General features: G+C 56.6%; 1 protein-coding gene across 13 annotated transcripts in view; it reads left to right on the forward strand.

Annotated features, from left to right (window-relative positions):
* Nucleotides 1–5,001: 5,001 nt before the first annotated feature.
* Nucleotides 5,002–20,658, forward strand: part of CUX1 (cut like homeobox 1) — a 313,006-nt gene continuing 297,349 nt past the window's right edge. For 8 of the 13 annotated variants that reach the window (XM_051837966.3, XM_051837967.3, XM_051837957.3 and 5 more), the window contains exon 1: nt 5,002–5,196. In XM_051837966.3, coding sequence (XP_051693926.1) covers nt 5,134–5,196 — 63 coding nt within the window. In that variant the 5' untranslated portion in view covers nt 5,002–5,133. Of the gene's footprint in view, nt 5,197–6,308; nt 6,772–20,658 lie in introns of those variants that run through there. The other 5 variants (XM_051837952.3, XM_051837954.3, XM_051837953.3 and 2 more) reach the window with 3 other exon arrangements.

The raw sequence follows: 20,658 nt of genomic DNA on the forward strand, positions 1-20,658 counted from the left end.
AAGCTCAACAGAGATAGAAAGCCCATGACTCCTATCTCTCAGAAGGAAGGAGAAGGAATTAAAAGGTTTTCGCTATAGAACTTGAACTTTACATTAAGCAGGATAATAATAATAATATTTATATAGTGCTTTACATATTGCAAACCCTTCCAAGCTACTGAGTATGCACACAATTAATTTCTAGTGATTCAGCAGTGACATCAGCGGGAGTCACATAGGATGCATTTATGTCAATACCAGACAGGGAGCTATGTAATAGGACATTTACGTGGGCGTTTGATGACCAGGAGGAGGTGAAAAGGGAGACATGAGAGGTGCTATTTTAATAAACCCTAAATATCAAGAACATTTATATTAGTATGTAAGTTTGGTAGGGAGAGAGAGAGAGAGAGACTAGAGCCCCAGGTTCATGGCTGGGGGGCAGGGGGTGGGTCTGGAAGTTTGTGTGGTCCAGAGGCTGCAGGTGGGACAGGAGATTCCCAAAGTCGTGTGTGCCGTCCATATAGTTGGATATGTGTTCAAAGGCGCCTGCATTTGGAAGACCAAGCTGTGAGCATTCATGTCTTGGGACAAGCAGAGGAGAAGAGAATCATTAAAGAGGCGCAGACAGATATACCTGGGTCAGCATCACCCACATGTGCTGTCCAGAAGTGGAAGGCAAGTGCACGTGGCGAGCCAGGAATGAAGGGGGCTCGGAGGCTGATCCGCGCTGTCACCAGAGACAGGCTGGGAGGGTGATGAATAGGAGAGGCTGCTATTTAGAAATCATTAGAGTTGCTTCTTACAAGTTTGGCAGGTTCTTGGTACAATTATATAACTACACATCCATTTGGCGTGTAGAGATGAATTATGTAGGGTGCGTGTAATTACATGTAGCAAAATGGGTACTTTTATTCCGTGGGTATTTACATAGCACAGTGAATAGTGTACTTAGAAATAATTAACATAAAGCATTATTCAAAAAACAAGACAATTAAGAGTAGTTTGGTTTCCTTGAGCTCAAAAATAAATAAATAAATAAATAAAAGAATCTAGAATCTTCCTTCACTTTATTCCTATACTCTGTGCCAAACGGTTCTGGAAGGTACTCGCCCCGGTTGCCCGAACACAAAAGGAAGAGTAATTTCCCTGTTATTCATAATCTCTTGATGTAAGGAAGAGATCTTTTCAAATCTAAAGTGGCTCAAAACTTCGGTCTGGCTTCATTCAGCTAGTCCTAAATTTAAGCCCAGTGTCCCTGAGTAAAGACCTGGATACAATTTGGAACTTCTGTTCTTGCAAAATTGAAATTCCCCATCTGACTTAGTAAACTGTGTTTCGTTTAAAGGTGTCAGCAGAATTCGTTTTTTTGCCTTGAGTCCAAATATCCACATCTTTGTGAATAAGCAATGATGGAAACCTTTAGCATTAGGTATTGCTTCCCCTGGGGGGTCTGAAATGTTTCTTGTTGGAAACTATTTGAAACTAGATCTAAATTCGGATCTAAAATGTATCCAGAAAATGCTACAATGAAACAAACTACACCTGCATGTGGGCATAGTAATGAACTATGTCCTGTAGGTGGGATAGCATGTAACAAAATGAGTACTTTTATTCTCTGGGTGTTTGCATAGCACACAGCCAGAGTTTTACAAAGAATGTCCTGACATTTCCCTTGAAGCCAATCACACAGGTTACAAGATTTCCATATTTTTCACCTTCTTTATAGTGGGGTCAAAATTCTGGATTATTCCCTAACTTTTCCTGGAGATAGTTTGGAGGTGAAACTGAATTTTTTAAATTTTGGTGTCTATTTAAAATACGATATAAGAACCTAAAGACTCGCCTATGAAGGATACAGGGTGGGCATTTATTTATTTATTTATTAAATAAAGCCTTACAATGTAGGGCATTTTCCAATTCTGGAGACATTCTTGGTGGTCGGTTCCTTTAAGGAGTCAGGTTTGTGTATCAGAAGAATGGCTACATTTGAATCTTTAGGAAATGACTCATTGGGTTTCATTTTCTTGGGGCTATCAAAGGAAGATCAATGTAGTAATAAGCTACACATTCGATAGTTTGGCGAATTTGCTAACTTTCCCCTTAGCGTCTTCAGTAAATAGAGTGTAGATGCCAAGAGAGAGGAGAACCCACCCATCTCAGCAGCAGGGGGAGGAGTAAGCTCTCCAAAGTACTTTACAGTTTTCTGTAAGTTACATTAGTACGATCACACCCCCAATGTGCCCCCTCTCCCTCTCTTTCTCTCTCTCTTTTTAGACAAAATAAAATGAGTGAGAAAAGAACATGAGCGATTCTGGCTCCTGTATTATTTCGTTGCCTTATTTGGTGCTAAGCTGTATCTCAGTTAAAGATACAAACAGCATCTCGGTGGACCGAGATTTTGGAAGCTCGTGGTGGCAGTGGTCCCCATATCTGAGGGGACCGTGAGCTTTCTTCCCCTAAAGGGAGAACCTGAAAGTCAAAAAGTGGCCGCACAAAGTGACCACACACCTTGGGGCTGTGCTCCATCCTAAGGAGACTCAGTTAACACAGTGTTTTGGGAGGCCACGGTGATGACTGCTTTATCTTCGGAGGTGCCCGTGGGGATCTCTGTCCTAAAACCTTCCCATCTTCTCAGTGTTTAGCACAGCACACAGAGCGTGGAGCCCCTCTCTCTGCGGATCAGTGGGCCCTGAAGCTTTGGCAATGCTGAGGCCGAGCGTCGACGTGAAAAGAAGGAAAGAAAAGGAAATAGGATAGATGGGACTTGCTCCTAGTTTATGCACTTGCTCAAGAAGATGACAACGTAGCTTTAAAAGTTTTTTTTTTTTTTAAAAACAGATTACTTCACTCAGCATAATTTTTGATCAGCGATTTAGCTTGTGTGAATTTTAACACGGTAATATTTTGTGTGGCTGGTAAACGCAGGCTCAACACGCCTCTCCCCCTGACTGTGGACGGCAAGACTTCTATAACCCAAAAGTTGGGTAGGAGTGATCTAAATTTTATTTAAAGAGACTTCAATCCGCAGGCCACTCGATGCAGGCTTTCTCTACATGGTTCTCTAGCATGTAAATAATATAAACATAACCAGAAATGTAACAAGAATATTTAATAGTCGTCAAACTTATTTTTAAAATATTGCCATGGATTCAAAACCCTGAATTCCAACCAGATGTACTTCTGGAGTATTACACAGGTCATATATATTTCACTTTTTTGGTTCAAACCCAGGGGATCGACACGATAATTAGATTGAAAACATCTGCACCAAATCCAAACCATTCCCCTGATTCTTCCCCACGGGAGGGAATTTTTTTTTCTTTTCTTTTTTTTTTTCTTTCTTTTTTTAAAGCTCCTGCACATTTTGTCTAAGCACCTTCCGGGTAATTCCTAAGGGCTCGCCTGCCTGCCACCGCACGCATGCGAGCAGCTAGCAAACTGCCCCCAAGCGTGGGCCGGCGAGGCCAAGAAGCTGGATTGGAAGGCGTGGGGGCTCCGCCGCCGCTTCCCGCAGGGAGCCCGGCTCCGGGACAGGGCGTGGCCAGCGCGGGGCCTGGGGCGCGCGGGTGGCACGTGCGCCCGCGACCCGAGGACCCGAGTAGCCGGGGCGCCGCTGCCCTCTGCTGGGCGGCGCGGTCGGAGCTGCAGCGCGGCGGCCGGCGCCCCGCACCCAAGCGGCCCGCGGCCCCCGCACGCAGCGCGCAGAGTCTGGGGCTCCCGCGCGCTCCCACCCACCTGCTCCCTGCGCCTGCTTGGAGTCAGGGGTGCTGGGAGTGGGGTCGAGGGGTGCGGGCGCAGAGTGAACCCCGCCCCCTCCGGAGCTCAGGGGCCTCCCCTGGAAGAAGCCCGCCGAGGCGAGATCTGGGGACGCGGCTGTTCCCCGCACGCTCCACGCATGGACGCTAAAACCCTCGATACTCGCCCGAAAAGCAGTTAGAGTTCCCACTTCCATGTTTTATTTTTGCATCGGGTGCAGAGTTTATTTACATATAATTTTCAAGATTAAGGAATTTGGGGATTTGTTTTAACTAATTACACGTTAAATGAAGTGCGGGAGAATTACACGTGTGTGTAATCAATTAAACACGACGATCGCAAAACGTGGGCTTTTTTTTTTTTTATTGGCCAGGTTTCTGGGAAGAAGGAAATCAAAAGGGAATTGGTTTTTTTTTTGGGGGGGGGGGAGGCTTAAACGCTGGGGTTTCTGTAAACTTTGGAGCACGCTTTCTGGGGCCAGGGAGCGAGCCCACACTTTCCCAGTCGGTGCGCGCACCGGAGCACAACCGGAGATGGAGTTTCTGGGGCTGTCCCGCCGCAGCGGTGCGGGGACCCTCGAGACCGCGAGCCTTGCCAAGATTTTTCCTGTGTTGGCCTAAACGGGAGCCGCGACCGCCGGGCTGGGGGGGGCGCAGGGACCCCCTGCAGCCCCGCCGCTGTCTCCCGGGGCGACGCCGCGACCGCGCGGCCCGGGTGCGGGGCACCAACGCGGGCAGCGACCAAGTAGGGGGACAAGGGCCGGTTCTCCCCGCAACCCCAATGCCCCAAGACTTAAAAATTTCCCGTCGCCTTAGCGGCGGAGTCCCCGCCGGGACGCCCGCGGCGAGCGCGCCCCTCGCACAGGGGCCCGGGCAGGTGGTCGCGGCGGCTCCGCGCGCTGCGGCCGGCGGGCCCCAAGTTGAGGGGGAGGGGGGGTCCCTGCGGCCGCCGCACCCCCGCGACCCCCGGCGCGCCTCAGGTGAGCGGGGCCCGGCGTCGCGCGGCCGCCCTCCAGCGCCCCCTCGGGGCCGGGTTCGCGCCCGCCCTCGCCGCCGCCGCCGCCGCCGCGGCCGGGGCTGGGGGCCCGGGAGGGGCGGGGGTCGCGGGCCGGGCACCCGCCCGCCGCGGGGGAGGGGGCGGGGGCCGCGCGCGCCGGGCCGACTGGCGGCCGCCGCGCCCTCGGGCTGCGACTCCGGCTCCGGCTCGGGCTCGCCATGGCTGCGGCGGCGGCGGCGGCGGCGGCGGCGCCGTGAGGAGGAGTCCGCGTCCTCCGTGGCGGCGGCGGCGGCCGGCTCCAGGCCGGGTTTTGGCGCCGCCCGCTTGCTGCCTCCTGGCGGCTCCTGAACTCCAGCCCCCTCTCTATCAGCCTCTCACTCCGTCTCAATATGTCTCAAGATGGCGGCCAATGTGGGATCGATGTTTCAATATTGGAAGCGCTTTGATTTACAGCAGCTGCAGGTCAGGCTTCTCCTCGCTCGGCCTCTCGCCCGGGGGTGGGGGCTGCGGGCGGTCGCGGCCTCCCCCGGGGTCCCCGGGCTGCCCGGCCGCCGGGGGGCCGCGGCGGCGGGGAGGAGGGGGGTGCCGGGGAGAGCGGGGCCGAGTCGGGGACAAGTCCCTCTCGCTCCCCGGCCCCCATTGATAACTCGCTTGATCAGAAATTGATCCTCTTTGTTCAATTCATCGATCAGCCCAAGATGGCGCCGGGAGCCGCCGCCGCCACCGCTGCCCCCGGTGTCTGCCCCCACCCGGGGCGCCCCCCCGGGCCCTGCGCGGCCGCCGCCAGCGCCACCGCCGCCGCCGCGGGACCGGGGAGGGGGCGGCCCCGGCGGCCTGCGGGGCGCGCGCGCGCGAGCGGGGCGCGGGCGGCGGGCGGCGGGCGGCGGCGGTGGCGGTGGCGGCGGGCGCCGGGAGGGGGCTGCGGCCCGGCGGCGGCGGCGGCGGCGGCGGCGGCGCCCGCCCGCGCCCCGCGCCCCCGGCCCCGCCGTATTCCCGGGGAAAGTTTGCGGGGAGTTGCTGTGGGGGGTGAAGCGCCTGCCTCTCCAGGAGGAGCCGCCGCCGCCACTGCCGCCGGCGCGGCGGAGCTGGGGCTGGTGGCGCTGTGGTGCCGCCGGCTCGGGGGAGGGTCAGAGCGGCCACCGGCGGCGGCGGCGGCGGCGCGGCCCGGCTCCGGCCAGGCGGGCGGGTGGCCGGGCGGGCGCCCGCGCTCCCTGCCCCGGCCGGCCGGCCCGGGGGCCCGGCCGCCGCTCCCGGCTGTCAGCGGCCCCTGCCGCACCCCCGCGCCCGCGCCCGGCGTGGCTGGCCGCACGGACCCCGGGGTTTGTTTACGTCCGGGGGAGCACCCGGGGGCCACCCGCGGATCCCTCGGTCCGCCCGGCTCTTTTGTGTGCCTGCGCGAGTGGCGCGGACCTGCCCCTGCGCGACCAGGGGACCCCCGCGGGGGCGCTTCGGGGAAACTTGGCGCGGGGCAGCAGGGGCTTCCCGCACGCTGTGTGGCGGGGTCGCGGCGTCCGGGACCGCCCGGCGGGCGCGGGTGCCGGCGCGAGGAGCGGGGCTGCAACTTTCCCAGAGCGCAGGCCCCGCGCTGCGCCCCGGCGCGCCGGGTGCCGGGCGAGGGGCGCTTCCTCCCGGCCGCGGGTCCGGGTGGCCCTCACCGCCTGCCAGCCGGCTCCAACGGCCCTAGTGACCTCGGGGGTCCTGCCCTGTCCTGCAGGCGCAATGGAGCGCGTGGTGGGGCCGTTCCGTGGTGCCTCTTCGGCTCCGGTTCTCCAAAGCGAAGCCCCGGGGCCCCCGCTGGACTGTGGCGTGCCGGCTGGGGATGCGGGCGCCGAGCCCCAGGCGCCGCGCGAGGATTGTCCCCCGGCTTCGCCGCCGCCGCCGTGCCCGGGGGGCGCGTTCCTGCCTGTCACCCCCCAGCCAGAGGAGCGGCGCGCCCTCGGGGTTGGCCCCCCGAGTGCCAGCTCCGCGCCGGCCGTGCCTGGACTGCCCCGGGACTCTGCCGGGTGGATGTTGTGCGTAGCCGGAGCCAAGTTGAAGGTGAGCGGCGCGGGGGCCAGCGCCGAGGGCGGGGGTGGGGAAGGCGGGGGTCCCGCAGTGTCCCTGGGAGAGGGCTCCTGCGCGCCGCTGGGAGACAGACGTGCGTAAACTTGGCTGAACTTGGCTGGTGGCGGTGACCTTTGGGAGTAAAGCAGAGGCAGGCTCGCGTGGAGCGGAGCGGATTGACACGCACACGCGGAGGCCGGCAACTTTAATTGTTGGCGCCTGCTCCAGCCCCCGTGTCCACGTAAGAACGATAAGGCAGGCTCGTGGTCGTTGTGAAATTTCCTGGGATTTCTCGCTTAACGAGCAAGAAGACTATGTGAAATATGCATTTCCGATAAGACTGAAACTTAAAGGAGTCTGAGTATTTATTGAGTAAAATGGATTACTCCAAAGTGTCTATTGTGTAAATTAGATTCCGGACTGTAAAGAACACAGCTGAATGGCATTTTTGATAAATTGGTCTACCCTGTTTTAGTAAAAATAGCTCCCTTTTACCATAATTTAATTCCTGTGCTCACTGTAAAACCCGTTGTGGAGTTTTTAAGAGACAAACCTTGATTTTTTTTTTCTTTCTGCCCTCTGTGTCCCAAAATGTGACATCCTGGCTTCGTATCAATGAAGTTTTCTTTTTTAAGCGTCCTAGCAAGAAAGGCCTGGGAATTGGCTCGGTTTGCGGGGAGTTAACAGGTTTTTTCACAAACTCTGTAACACCCCACCGGGGTCTGCCTCTTCTTCAGGGAACCCTGAACTGTGGCTCTCAGATTTGATTCAAAGTTTCCCTGGGCATCTTATTTCAGTGAACTTTATGTTGAGCTTGCAAAATAAATAAATAAATAAATAAATAAATAAATAAATAAATAAATAAGAAAAAACTCAGACAACACCCCCGAAGCAAAACGCGTTTATCCGAGCATCATTCTCCTCCTGGTCTGGCCTCCAGTGGTTTCTTGGGGCCGCTGCGTGGCGTGTTTGGAAACTTGAGTTGGGTGTGGAACGCCAGAGTTCAGGTTGAAGGCCGGTCGGGGCCCCCGGGAGGCCTTCCGGGTTGGTGTCTAGTTCAGTGTCCCCTCTGTTCCCCGCAGGCGGGCTGCCGTTTGAGTGAGAAGTCCTTAGTTTTCAGGCTCTTCTCATTTTTCCAGCCCTCCTCGTGCTGGGATCGGGTTGCCCGCAGAGCCCCGCGTGGGCTGGGAAGAGGCTGAGTCTCGGCTCGACGGAGCCAGGTGAGAGAGCCAGCCCGGCGGCAACCTGGGGCTGCTGCGCCCGGGGTTTCTCTCCTGCTCCGCCCGCTGCCGTCGGGGTGCCGGGTGCCCAGTTTCGTTCCCCTTTGCGTCCCGGTGGTCTGCGGTGTGGAAGCTGCAGCTGTGTGGCCTTGCCAGGACAAGTTGGACAAGTTTTTATCCTACCCCAGACGCGTGTACAGAACCAGGCTTCACCTACACTCCCCCCCCCCCCAACTTTAAATAAGAACAACACCACTGTAGAAATTTAAACAAGCCCATGTTATTCTGCTCGTTGGTGAGACTTTGGACTCCTGGGGACGGGGCCTGCCCCCGCCTGGCTTCCTGCCCTAGCGTTATTTCTAGGAGAGGCGGTGGGGGGCGGAGGGGCACTTTCCCCTTGAAAGAGCCCCTGCAAAAGTGAACCTCAAAACCGGCGGCGGCTGGCTTCTTTGGCTTACTCCCACCCGGGGAGTGTGTGTGCTCAGGCGTCCGTTGTAATGAAAATATCCCATGTAGTACAAAATGAGTAAGCAAACTGGGCTGCCGCCTGCTCCCCTCTTTTCTTCTTCTTTAGTTATTCAATGTCAATGTCTTTGAGACTGGTGGTGGGAGGGGGTCCTTGTCAGTTGATTTTTTTGTTTTGTTTTGCCTGTGTGAAACTAGACATCTTTAATGATGCAGGCAGTAGAAGGGGTGTTGAGTTAGTGCCACAGCTCCTAATGCAGTTGGCTCCCGGAGACCCCTGGCCTGTGTCTCCTGTTCTGTGTACGGTGGTCTGTCAGTTGTTAGCCAGCATGAGAAAGTTGGAAAGGGGGCAACCAGCCCAGTGCCCGCAGACATTACAGTCATTCTGATCTACCCAGCTAACCTTGCGAATGCTGGTGGCTGACCCCGCCGAGCCCCAGACCTGCCCCAGACCCTCCTGGTGTCCGTCTGGTGCGAGCCACAGACACGGTGCTTTGTGCTCTGTCCTCTGCCCCCCCCCCGGGGGGGGGCGCCAGTAGCAGTGAGCCATCAGAACTGTTTCCCAGGCCGTCCAGAGGTTCTACCTCCTGGAAGGGAAAAGGAGGTTAGGGTTAGGAAAACCCAGACTGTTCCAGCTCGTTGGTAAAGCCAAGGAAACCCCCCGTGCAGAGAAGGAAGGACGAGCGTGTTGGTGGAGAACGGGCACATGGTTTTTTAAAGGCGAAATTCATTGTATGAAGAAATCCTAGCGAGGGAGGCTAACTTCCTGCCCGTGCTGCGGCTCCCACGTGCGGCTCGCGTCAGTGTCGCATACTTATGAGGCAGGTGTATCTGACCCACGTTAGGAACGCCAGTTAGACGTTCCGGTGGAAGTCACGCTAACGTGCCGGACGTCGGGCCTTGTGGGGCTCGCCTAAACCCGATCTCGAATCACTTTCCGTCTCGCTGTCTGAAATGCTGCTCTCCCTCTGCACAGTCTGATTTCTATTAGTCCTTGTCAACAACAGACAGTTGCCTATCCAGACCTTCTGTTTTGTCTGAAGCTCTTCGTTATCAGAGAGAGAGAGAGTGAGTGAGTGAGTGAGTTTTGGTTTCAGCTGAAATTTCTCTGCCTCTGATTGTTTAAACCAGACCCTTAATCTTATTTTAACATATTTAAAATGTTCAAAAAACCCGGAAGAATTGTTTTGTATAAGTAGCAAGTGGATGTAGTTTAAACACTCAAGCAATTCTGGTATCTAATTGGAAACAGGTGGAATTCTTGGAATCCTGCGTCGAGCCTTACCACAGCGAAGCCCGGCGTGGCCGCTGGGCTCTGCACAGCTGTTTGCCCAGGGGCCCCAGGCCTCTCGGTGTGCCCGCCCCTGTTTACCTGGACGTGCCAGCCGTGCCTGCGAATGCCTGGGCACAGAGCAGAGGGCGTGTGCGCGGAGCACGGCGTGAGGCGGGAACTCTCCAAGGCAGAAATCAGCCGCGAGATTGACCTTCCATCTCCAAATGCCACTTCTCAGGGCCAGGAGCGCGTCTGTGATCCCTGAGTGGACAGACCTTTCGCGGCCGGAGCGCTGGGGCGCACACATTCTGTGGTGATAATGGCAGTGGCTTAGAATTCGGAGGGAAGTTAGTTTCTCGGAAACCTCTCCGTTTAAAAAGCGGGGCGTAGCTACAACAGCACGCACACATACGTCGTGGGTATTAATGTCTTGGCCGGGGTGGGGGGGGAGACCTCAGTAAGAAACTAATGACGGGGCCCCTCCGAGTCGTCTGAGTCATTTTTCCCGTTCTGGTTTGTGAAGTGCGTTCCTGAAGACCAGGCGACAAGCCCGCTGGGAGCCTGTTTCTGTCTGTGTGTAGGTGTTGGAGCTTGGGGCTGCGGGGCGTCCTGTGATGCTGTTCTAGTCTGGGTTATGACCGAAGAGATTCTTGCTATTTGAAGGGCAGAGTGACAGACAGAAGGAGACAGATCGGTCACCCTCAGGTTCACTCCCAAGTACCCACGGCAGCTGAAGCCGGAGCCTGCCTCTCCATCTGGTCTCCCACGAGGGTGACAGGGACACAGTGCTTGGCTGCCTTCAAGGGTGCACATTAGCAGGGAGCTGGAACAGAAGCAGGGACAGGACTCAAACCCAGGCACTGTGGTATGGGGTGCAGGCATCCCATGGTGGGCAGGGTGACTGCTATGGCAAACGCCTGTGCTGGCCTAGAGATTTTTGAGAAAAAAAACCACAAGGACCCAGTTGAAAAGCAGAGGAGGGTGAACAAGTCCTTTTGAAAGACAGCTAATTTGTTGCAAAACCTCTCCTTTATAAAGCAAACAGTGCTGTGTTAAAAATGATGATCATTCTTGCTGTCACTGAATTCCGATGGGATGACGTGAGCGCACAAAATAAAGGTGGCCGGTTTCTTCCTTTTAATCCAAAGGCTCCTCCTGGTTGTAGGAGGCCCAGGGCAGTCGGCAGAATGTTCCCTGTTTATTAGAGTCCTGGACCATGAGGCGCCTGGCGCGTCCCGGGCATCTCCCCAGATCGGTTGGACTCCCCCATTCGCCCGCCCAGGGGTCTTCCCACGCCGAAGAGTAGGCAGACAGGAGACCGGAAGGGAGGGGGGATGGGAGGCTTCCTCCTAGAGATTTGGTAAGGGGGGGGGACAGAACAACTGGGGGGAAAAAACCGGCCAGGTGGGAGATTTGGGGCAGAGGAGTGAAACTGACCGGCATCAGCTTTGGTTTGTGAAAAGGAGTTGGCAGTGCTGGCAAAGGGGCTCACGTCTTGGGAAAACACAGGAGCCGCTGGGTCTGCCCACGCGTGAGGTCCTTCCTGGGTGCTCCTGACGGTTGATGCGGGGAGAAATTGCTGGGGGCCAGGCGGGTCGCTTGCTCCTGCCTCGCCCGCCCTTGGGTGCACTTGTGCAGGGTGCGCTCTGCCCATAGCTCTCTACTCTGACTGTGTTTATTTGATAAGTGAACGCGATCCACTTTTTTTTTTTTTTTTAAGTCTATGGTTGTTAGGTGTTTGGGCTTTGGTTAAAGGAAAAACAGATTGACAAATCAGCTCTTTCTTAAGTGGCGATTGCAAAATTGTGAGGAATAGACGCCATTCTTACTGTCATTAAAAATTTACTTGGGTGTTGACAGCATCTTGCTGATTGTAAGCCGTTCAGATCTCGGCTGCCCACGCCGGCGCCGTGCGAACGAACGGCCTGTGGGACACAGCTGCCTTGGACTCCTTGGTATTCTGTTTTTAAGACCAGCAAGACCACGAGCTCCCTCTGGATACCTTTGTTAAGTTGTTTCTCAGAGAGTCTATTGCTACACCCCCCCTCCTGTTTTTTGGGGGGAGAAATCACTGTTTCGATAAAAGTCGTTTGATGAGAGCTAACCAGATGACGCCAGAAGCCGCCAACACCAGCCAGGCCCATGGGCTGAGCGAGGGCCATGGCGGCAGCACCCTTGAGCCCGGGCAGCGCCAGCTAAGCCCCTTGCTGCCACCTCGGTCCCCCTCTCTCGGCTTGTGACAACTGTGTGTGTGTGTGTGTGTGTGTGTGTTTTTAAATGCGTATTTGTGGAGCTCCATCATTATTTTGAGATTCTTGGAAGAAAGATACTATGTAAATGAAAATTAAAAATAAAATTCTTGCCAGAGGGAATTGTATATTTAAGTTTTTTTTTTTTTTTTTTTTTGGGAATAAGGGCTGGCAGAGACTTTTGTTCTGGGAGCGTTCTGTTGCTTTCGCGGCCATTTTTGCTTCGTCCTGAAAGGTGCGGCAGATAATGGTGCGACGCGCCGTTTATTTCTGTTTCTCACCGCGGTAGTCGATCCAGAACTTGAGCCCTTGCAGTTCCTCGTCCAGTGAATGGTTTCTGTTTCACGTTGTGTCCCACGCCCTCGCCGAGAGCGTGGAGAGCAGCACACTGTGCACCGGCGTCTCGGCTGGAGGGGCTGCCTCGTCGCCCGGCAGAGGTGCCCCTCCTTGTACCGCTTCGAAACACAACCCAGGGAGCGCAGGGTCCCTGCTTTCAACCAGTAGCCAGGCGCGAGTCTGCTGGAATCCGTCTTTTTGCCTGCACCTGGGCCCGCCCCTTCCACAGTAACACGTGCCGTCACGTGGCCCGGCCAAGCAGGGGCCGAGTTTAAGTGTGGAGTCACGTTTCTGCTGGATCCCAGAGCCGGACAGGAAGCCCAGGCTGCCCCAGGACGCCCCTTCCGGGTGACCGGGTCCACCACAAACCGTGCCCTGTCTGAGGGCCTCCCAGGACGGGCGAGGTGGCGGGGGACGCCCAGTCCCTCCGTCTGCCCTGGCGGCATGGTCTGTCAGCGTTGTCGTGGGGTCGGGACGGGAAGGACGTGAGCAGTGATGGTGGACGTAAGTGGTGGCAGGAGTTAAGACGTGGTTTGCCGTTGCTTCCCGTGGCTCTGTGTCGGCATGTAATTACGCAGTCATCCCAAGACCAGCCGAGGCTTTGATGAAGTCTCTGTGTGTGTGTATGTGTGTGCACAGTCTGGGGGCTGCTGGCTGCATGGGGGAACCAGGGGTTTACTAACGCACACCAGCGGAGTAACTCACCTTCCCTTGTTTCAGAACTGTCCTTTCAAAACAGGTCGCCGTCTGTTGTACATGCGGCTGCCAGAGCCGCCTCCCCACACCATTGATTTTATCATGCGTCCTTCTCCCTAAACGCCGCCGCGGCTTGCTTTGGCACAGGCTGGAGACCGCATTCCTTAGGCCGGCAGACAGAGTTCCTAAGGGTTGTCTCCACCTTGCCCAGTCGTTGGGCCCAGCAAGAGCGACCCCAGAATCCTGCTCTTTGCCCCCTCCCCGCCTTCTGTCCACCTGAGAGCCAGGCCTGAGTCTGTGCGCTCCTCTCTTCCACCCCCATGCGCCAGCCTCCCCTTTGCGGAAGGTGGGACGTGGCAGCTTCCTGTGGGCAGGAGTAGGACATGACTGTGATGGCACCGAGGTGACCCCCACACTGGGCACCACAGCGTCCAGCTGCCCTGACCACGCAGGCCCCCGCCGCTGCCTACAGGGTGTTGCTATGCACCTGCCATTTGGCTTGGCCTCGGGGCGGGCAGTACCCATCACGATTCTTGGCACCTAGGAAGTAACTGCCGTCTGAAGCCGTGGGGCTGCGCCAGGGAGGCCGGTCTGGTGTGTTCTGTTTCAGGACTGGTTCAGCTAATTCCTTTAAGAATGCAAACTCAATCTTTTTAATGTTGTGCTGGGCAGGCAGGTTCTGTAAGGATGGCCGTGTTTGGGGAGCTCCTGATGGGTGCTCCGATAGGACAGGCGTTTCTTTTCCTATTTCTTTTGCTTCAGTCTGTCTGTGCGAAGTAACAGATGCCTTGATCGAAACACAGCTTATTGTACCTGTGCCACATACAACATCAGGGAGAAAACCCACATTTAACAAAGTGGAATCGGGCAGAACAATTCTTGGGCTGAGATCAGTTCTCCAACTCTGCTCACGGCCTGAATGGAGGCAACACTTCCTCAAAGGGACCCAACAAACGCAAGAGAAAGCTGGTAGGGAGAAGCACACAGGTTTGGGAGTCGGCGCTGGAGTGAGACTCGTGTCTGCACCCCCAGGGCTGGCGTGTGGGTCTGGCGCGTGTCTGGGCACAGGCACATCTCGCTCTGGGCCAGACCCACTGCGGAGCGGCGGCCTTCACAGCCTGCATGCGCTCACTGCTTCTTCATTTGGTCCAAGAAAGTACCTGTGGTATTTTTGCAGCAGTGACGTCGCTGTCTGGCCACACAGGCATTTGCACAGATTTGGGGAAGTGAGGGCTGCCGTGGGGGGCTGGGAGAGCCAGGATACCCCAACGGGTATGGCTTTTTCAGGGCCGGGGTGGAGGGAGGGGAGCCACCCCAGGTAGGGGAGGAGGGGGTGCTCTTTTGGGGATATGTGGGATTTGGGGGACTGGTGGGAATCCCAGGGCTTGAGCCCCTCAGGGAACAGGCGGCACTGCAGGGAGGCAGGGCGGAAGTCTGGAGGAGGAGTTGAAACCCTGGAGGCTTGGACTGGCGCTTGGGGTTTGGCGCGGCTTTTGGCGCCGTGGGGTGAAGACCGGTGACAGGGGCGAGCAGGGAACACTTGGCACAGGTCTGGGTTCTGCGTGTCAGAACCAGTTTTACACCCACCGGGGACGAGATGGGAACTTTTAAAAAAAATTTATTTTTGGACACTGAGACTCATGTCCCCTGGGCGATGCGCAGGGCCAGGCGTTGGCTCTGCCTGTGGGTCTACACCATGTCGTCCACACACCAGCCCTGGGGGCAGGCAAGCCCTCTGCGCGGGCGGATTCCCGTGGAGCCCCATCCAGGCCACCACCGCAGGTGGCTGGCAAGTGACTCCAGACTCAGCTCCAACGAGAAGCGTTCTCCCCGACTGAGGCACGCTGCCACCAGCGCCTGTCTGATGGGCGGGTGCGGCTAGGGTGACAGCCTATGGGAGCCCTCCTCATCACCTTGCCCACCAGCTTCTCTGTTGGAGGAGTTTTGGGTATGTTAGGCAGTGAGAATGCCCAAAGGCAGGGCCCCGGGGCCCTGGGAGAGACCTGCCCTGTCCTGCAGCCATCCCCTCTGTGCTGGACTGGGGGGACAATTGCCCCTACGAGGACTTGAGTCCTTTGTAGGTGGTGATGTTTATATTCAACCCAGTGGTCAACCCCAGGTCCCCGCTCTCCAGGCCCCTGGGAGACACTGCAGTGACACTGGGTTCCCCGGCAGTGTCAGGACAAGCAGTCAGCACTCAGGATCACGTGATCAGCCACGCAGGATGGCGACACCAGGTGTGGGCTCAGCCAGGAGCTGACTTCACAGTGGTGGTGGTGGGGGGTGCATGTCCTGGGAGAAGCAGCCCGGTGACGGGGACGCTCCTTGGATCCTAACTTACTTTCTTCAGCGAGTTCGCATTGGAAAACTGAGCCATTAGGCGACTCTGGGATCAGATGAGGTTTTTGGTGACGATGCGTTTTATTCTCTTATGAAATTGTAAGTTGAAAGAGAAAATATGCAAAGGAGCGCTAGGGTCTTGGTAGTAGTGCAGCCCCGGTTTTCTTTGGGGCAGTTCGTTCCTTGTTTCTTGGCTGTTTCTCCATGGTGCCTGATGGAGGTCGGGATTCTGTTCACGCCCCCTCTCCCCCATAGTACCGGGCAGAAGAAGGTCCCCTTGCTTCTGCCCTGCCTATCAGAGGGCTGCTGGACTCAGAGCTGTGAGGGGCTGGGTGTGTCTGGGGGTGGGCGGGCTCTGCCCTCTTACTCCAGTGAAAAGTGGGGAATCTGGGGGAGGGGGCAGTGCCCTGGGAACGGAGCGGGTGGCCCACAGCTGGAGAGGGGCAGCCAGCCCAGGGCTCAGCTTGGCATCTACGGGGGTCCATTGCGGAGCTCCTATGAAGGGCAGACCAAAGCCAGGAGGAGGCTAAGAAAGAATGGGGTGTGGCCATCATGGTCTTGGGGAGGGGGCTGGGGCTGCAAGAGAGGATGCGTGCACGCCGGGGCCCTACATTTCCGATGTAGGGATGCTGACCATCACGGAGGTGGGTAGGGGGCTGGACATTTCAGCCAGCCACCTGTGTGGTCAGAGACACTGGGGCTGGGCAGCAGCATCGGGGGGGGGGGGTCAGTCTTCAGTGACCTGTTGAGCACCCAGGAGGCCCCTTGCAGACATCTATCTGCCTGGGACCGCCCCCAGGTTTATTAAAAACAAGCGGGGCGACAGAACAAGTGGATGCGACCCAGACGTGGGGGAGTCAGACTGAGTTTCTTTATTCACCCCTATTTGTTTTTTGTTGTAATCCTTTGTAATTCCCTGGTTTCATGATGTAATTCTAATGGAATTAAACTTGAACACTTCAAAATTATGTAATTAATTGCGTTCGGCTTCACTTACAATGACTAATTATAGGGAGACCTGGTGGCGAGTCAGGTACGTACTGGCAGGGACCCTGTGCCTGCCAGGACAGCTATTTCCCGTCGGACACGGCACCCGGCTGCCGTGTGGCCTGCCCAGTGTCCTCTGTTGCTGAACTCAACAGGAAGCAGTGTGTGGGGCAGGGCCAAGGGCGGCTACAGTAGCTAGGAGGCCTTGGACTTGGCTGTGGCGAGGGACCCCTGCTAGGAAGGTGAGTTGGGGAGGCTCCTGTGTTCCTGGGGATGGGAGGGAGGGGCACTCGAGTGAGCCTGCAGGGTTCAGGGGCTGGAAAGGCAGGGTGCTGAGAAGGGAAGGCATTAGAGAACCGCCCTGGGGTGTGGGAAAAGGGATGAAGGAAGTCGGGTTAAAACGAGGACCAGTGCAGTTGGCTGTCCAGGGAGCCGAGCCATCAGACCCTGAAACAGAGCCATGTGTCCGCAGACCTCTCAGAAGGTCTGCATCCTTTTTTGCAAGCAGGGTGGGTTTAGCTTGTGTTAGGAGGAGGAGGGTCTTGCTGGGGCACCTGGACCCCGGCAGGCTGTCTCCACTAAAGCCAGACATGTGGCGTGTCCCTGCTGTGGGAGCTGCCCTAGAATGGGATGTGCTGTCCCCACTCGGCCACCTGCTGACAGCCCTGCATTCCACATGCCAGGGTCCCCCCCCCCCCCGGGGGGGGGCGGTGCCCAGGGGTGCCATTCTCTGCCCAGTATCCTGTTTCTGAGCGATGCCTCTTAGTGTTTGAAGGCTTAGGGCAACTTTGCAAGACACTGTTCTGAAAATCACAGCTAGAGAGGTATTTGTAATGCAGTCGCCTGAGGATTCTAGAGCGTGGAACATGTCCTCTGTTTCCCGTGTGGACCGGAGCCTTGTTTCACGATCAGAGCCCTGTGGATACAGACGCTTGGGTTGGGCCATTAGGATGCTGCTGTGCCTTATGGATTAAAAAAAAAAAAAATTTATTTATTTGCAGTTTCATTTGTTTATTTGAAAGGCAGAGAGAGAGAAAAATTGCCCATCTGCCGCTCACTCCCCAAATGCCAGCAACAGCTGGGGCTGAGTCAGGCCAAAGCCAGGAGTTGGGAACTTAATCCAGGTTCCCACACAGGCAGCAGGGACCCAGCTCCTTGAGTTGTCACTGGCCGCCTCCCAGGGTGTGCATTAGTGGGAAGCTGGGGTCGTGGGTGGAGCTGGGACTTGAATCCAGGTACGTCCGTGTGGGATGCTGCTGTCCCAGGCACTGTCTTCATTGCTGCCCCAAGTGCCCAGCCCAGTTTTTCCGCCATTTAAGGGACTTGAGAACTTTTGAGAGATTTTTGGTTTGGGCAGTGCCAAGGTGGTGGAGTGTTTTTGAGAAAAGAAATGCGTTTTGATCATTGTGCTTGCTGTGCAGGTGCAGAGTGGTTCCTTACACAGTCTCTCTGTTCTCTCTCTCTTAAGATTTCTTTAGTTATAAGAGTTCCGCAGAGAGAGGGAGAGACAGAAAGAGATCTCTGGCCACTGGGTCACTCCCCAGATAGCTGGGGCTGGGCCGGGCTGAAGCCAGGAGGCAGGAGCTTCACCTGGGTCTCCCACATGGGTGGCAGGGGCCATCGTCCTCTGCTTTTCCCAGGTGCGTTAGCAGGGAGCTGGATCGGAAGTGGAGCAGCCAGGACACAAACCAGTGCCCATATGAGATGCCGGTATCGCAGGTGGTGGCTTTACCCACTATGCCACAACACTGGTCCTGATTTTTTTGTTGTCGTTTTTAAGGCAAAATTCATGTAACAAAATTCGCCTTCCTGAAGTCCTGAGTGCTCTGATTTTTAGTGTATTCGGGTTGTGCAGTCACCAGCGTCTACTTCCTGTCTCTGGATTTGCCCGTGTTGGGCTCTCACGTCAAGATGGACTGCTCCGTGGCCCTTTGCAAGGGGCTTCTGCTGCACGGGCTTCGGTGTTGGGGTCACCCCTTCTCAGCCGGTGAGCAGCGGGGGGTTGTGCCGGTTTTGGGGACGGGGAGCCGACCGCCTTTGTGGGTGGATGGGTGTTTTCAGTGTTCTTGCGTGTGCTCAAGAGGGTCGTGCCAAGCAACGGGAGGTACAAATGTTTGACACCGTTTACTTTCTGGGTTCTTCTGTGTAACTGCTGCTTGCTCTCTGTGCTCCTGGTCACGTCCAGACGGGGGTCCCTTTCCACTCTTCCTGCCTGGTCCTCCCACTGACCCACTTCTTGGAGTGCTCATGTGGGGCAGTATTTCCCCCGGGACCCCTGCTGTGTACAAGTGGGCCTCGTGGAGGTGGCCCTGGTGCAGCTCTGAATGAGAGCCAACCTCCCCCTTCCTGGCCCACCAGCAAGGAACCTCACCTAAAGAAGTCTGGAGCCGGGGCCGGTTCGGGTGCGGTGAGCGGTCTCAGGGAATGGCTGGTGGCACTGCTGTGGCATGTGGTTCCGCCCTGGGCTGAGCTGCCGTGGTCTGCCTGTGGACATGTCCCTGCCATTGCTGTCTCAGCAAGACGTCCAGCCCACAACAAAGAGAAGGCAGGCACCTGAGGCTTGGGCGGCAGGAACAGTGTTCGGGAGCCAGGATGTCGCCACTGACACCCGGGTTCTGGGACGCGGCTCCCCGTGGCTGTGGTGGGGGGTGGCTCATAGGCAGTGGTTGGAGATGTGCCGGCCCTGAAAGGCGGATTTGGGAACGAGGAGGGAATGGGAGTTGTCAGCTTGGTCTAACAGCGAGCAGAGGCCCATTTGCCAAGCCAGATGCCCCCTGCTAAAGCAGCAGTTGGAGTGGCTGATAGCCGGTTCCGGGGAATTAGAAGCTGGTGTGAGTGTGCGTGCAGTCGGCAGCCTCCCTGCGCTCCAGCAAAACACCGAGCCTCCTTCGGTCATGCTCCTGGCCCTCTCTCGGTGTCACTTCCGACAGGTGTGGCATCTCCCCCGCCTTGGGGGCTGTCCTCAGGTCAGCTCACTGTGATGTTGAAAGCTGAGAACACCTCACCAGGTGTCTTCCGGTGTTCAAGATGCCGGGATCCATCAGTCAAGTTGTGAGGATTTTTTTTTTTTTTTTTTGACAGGCAGAGTGGACAGTGAGAGAGAGAGACAGAGAGAGAAAGGTCTTCCTTTTGCCGTTGGTTCACCCTCCAATGGCCGCCGCTGCAGCCGGCGCACCGCGCTGATCCGATGGCAGGAGCCAGGAGCCAGGTGCTTCTCCTGGTCTCCCATGGGGTGCAGGGCCCAAGCACCTGGGCCATCCTCCACTGCACTCCCTGGCCATAGCAGAGAGCTGGCCTGGAAGAGGGGCAACCGGGACAGAATCCGGCGCCCTGACCGGGACTAGAACCCGGTGTGCCGGCGCCGCAAGGTGGAGGATTAGCCTATTGAGCCACGGCGCCGGCTCAAGTTGTGAGGATTTTAACTGATTTCTATACCGCGGGCAAGAAGAACCAAATCCTGTTTGCTGCCTGCCTTGGGATTCCCGGGTGTGCGGAGCAGGCGTGCATGCGTGTGGTCACGCCTCTAGTTCACGGACACCAATCCCCTGTTCTAGGTCCACTTTTGATTAGCTGCTGCGTCCTCGAGAGCTGAACACGGCGTGGCCTGCTGGCGGCTGCAGTAGTTTTACATCAGGGCGTGGCCTGGGGCTGTGCACACTTTCTGAGATCCGTCCATGCTCTTCCCTCTAAGTTTCATTCGTTACTTGTGATGGCTGCATTGATTCCACCTTTTTTTTTTTTTTCCTTTAAATTATTATTATTTTTTAACGTATCTGAGAGTGGCATAGCTCCCTTCCACTGGTTCACTCTCCAGGTGTGTGCAACAGCCTGGGCTGGGGCCGGAGCCAGGAACTCCATCAGGTCTCCCACAGGGGTGGCAGGGACTCAATTAACCGAGCTGTCACTGGTCTCCCGGGGTGCCCAGTGGCCGGAAGCCAGCATCCGCAGCCGGAACTAGGACTCAAACTCGAGCACTGTGGTGGGAGCCATGGGTGTGCTGGTCACTCTTGCACCTTGAGTCCATCTTGAGAATCGTGCCAGCCTACACCAAAGGTCTCCGTGTGAAAAGACAAAGCCACCTGCCTATGGAGGTGATAGCCTGTTTGGGCCCCTGTAATCCATGCTGTGGGCCAGGGGCTTAACCCCGAAGTTTGGAAGCCGGAAGTCCACCAGCCAGGCGCTGGCTGATGTGGGTTCCAGTGAGGGCTGTCAGACTGGGTCACTGCGTGGCAGGGAGAGGGAGAGAGGGAGAAAGGGCAACCCAGCCTTGTGGTGTCTTTTCTCACAGAGCGCGGTAATTCCGCCATGAGGGCCG

Source organism: Oryctolagus cuniculus, chromosome 19 (assembly GCF_051225735.1).
Source record: "Oryctolagus cuniculus isolate XC-2025 breed Fujian yellow rabbit chromosome 19, ASM5122573v1, whole genome shotgun sequence".
Taxonomy (NCBI): domain Eukaryota; kingdom Metazoa; phylum Chordata; class Mammalia; order Lagomorpha; family Leporidae; genus Oryctolagus; species Oryctolagus cuniculus.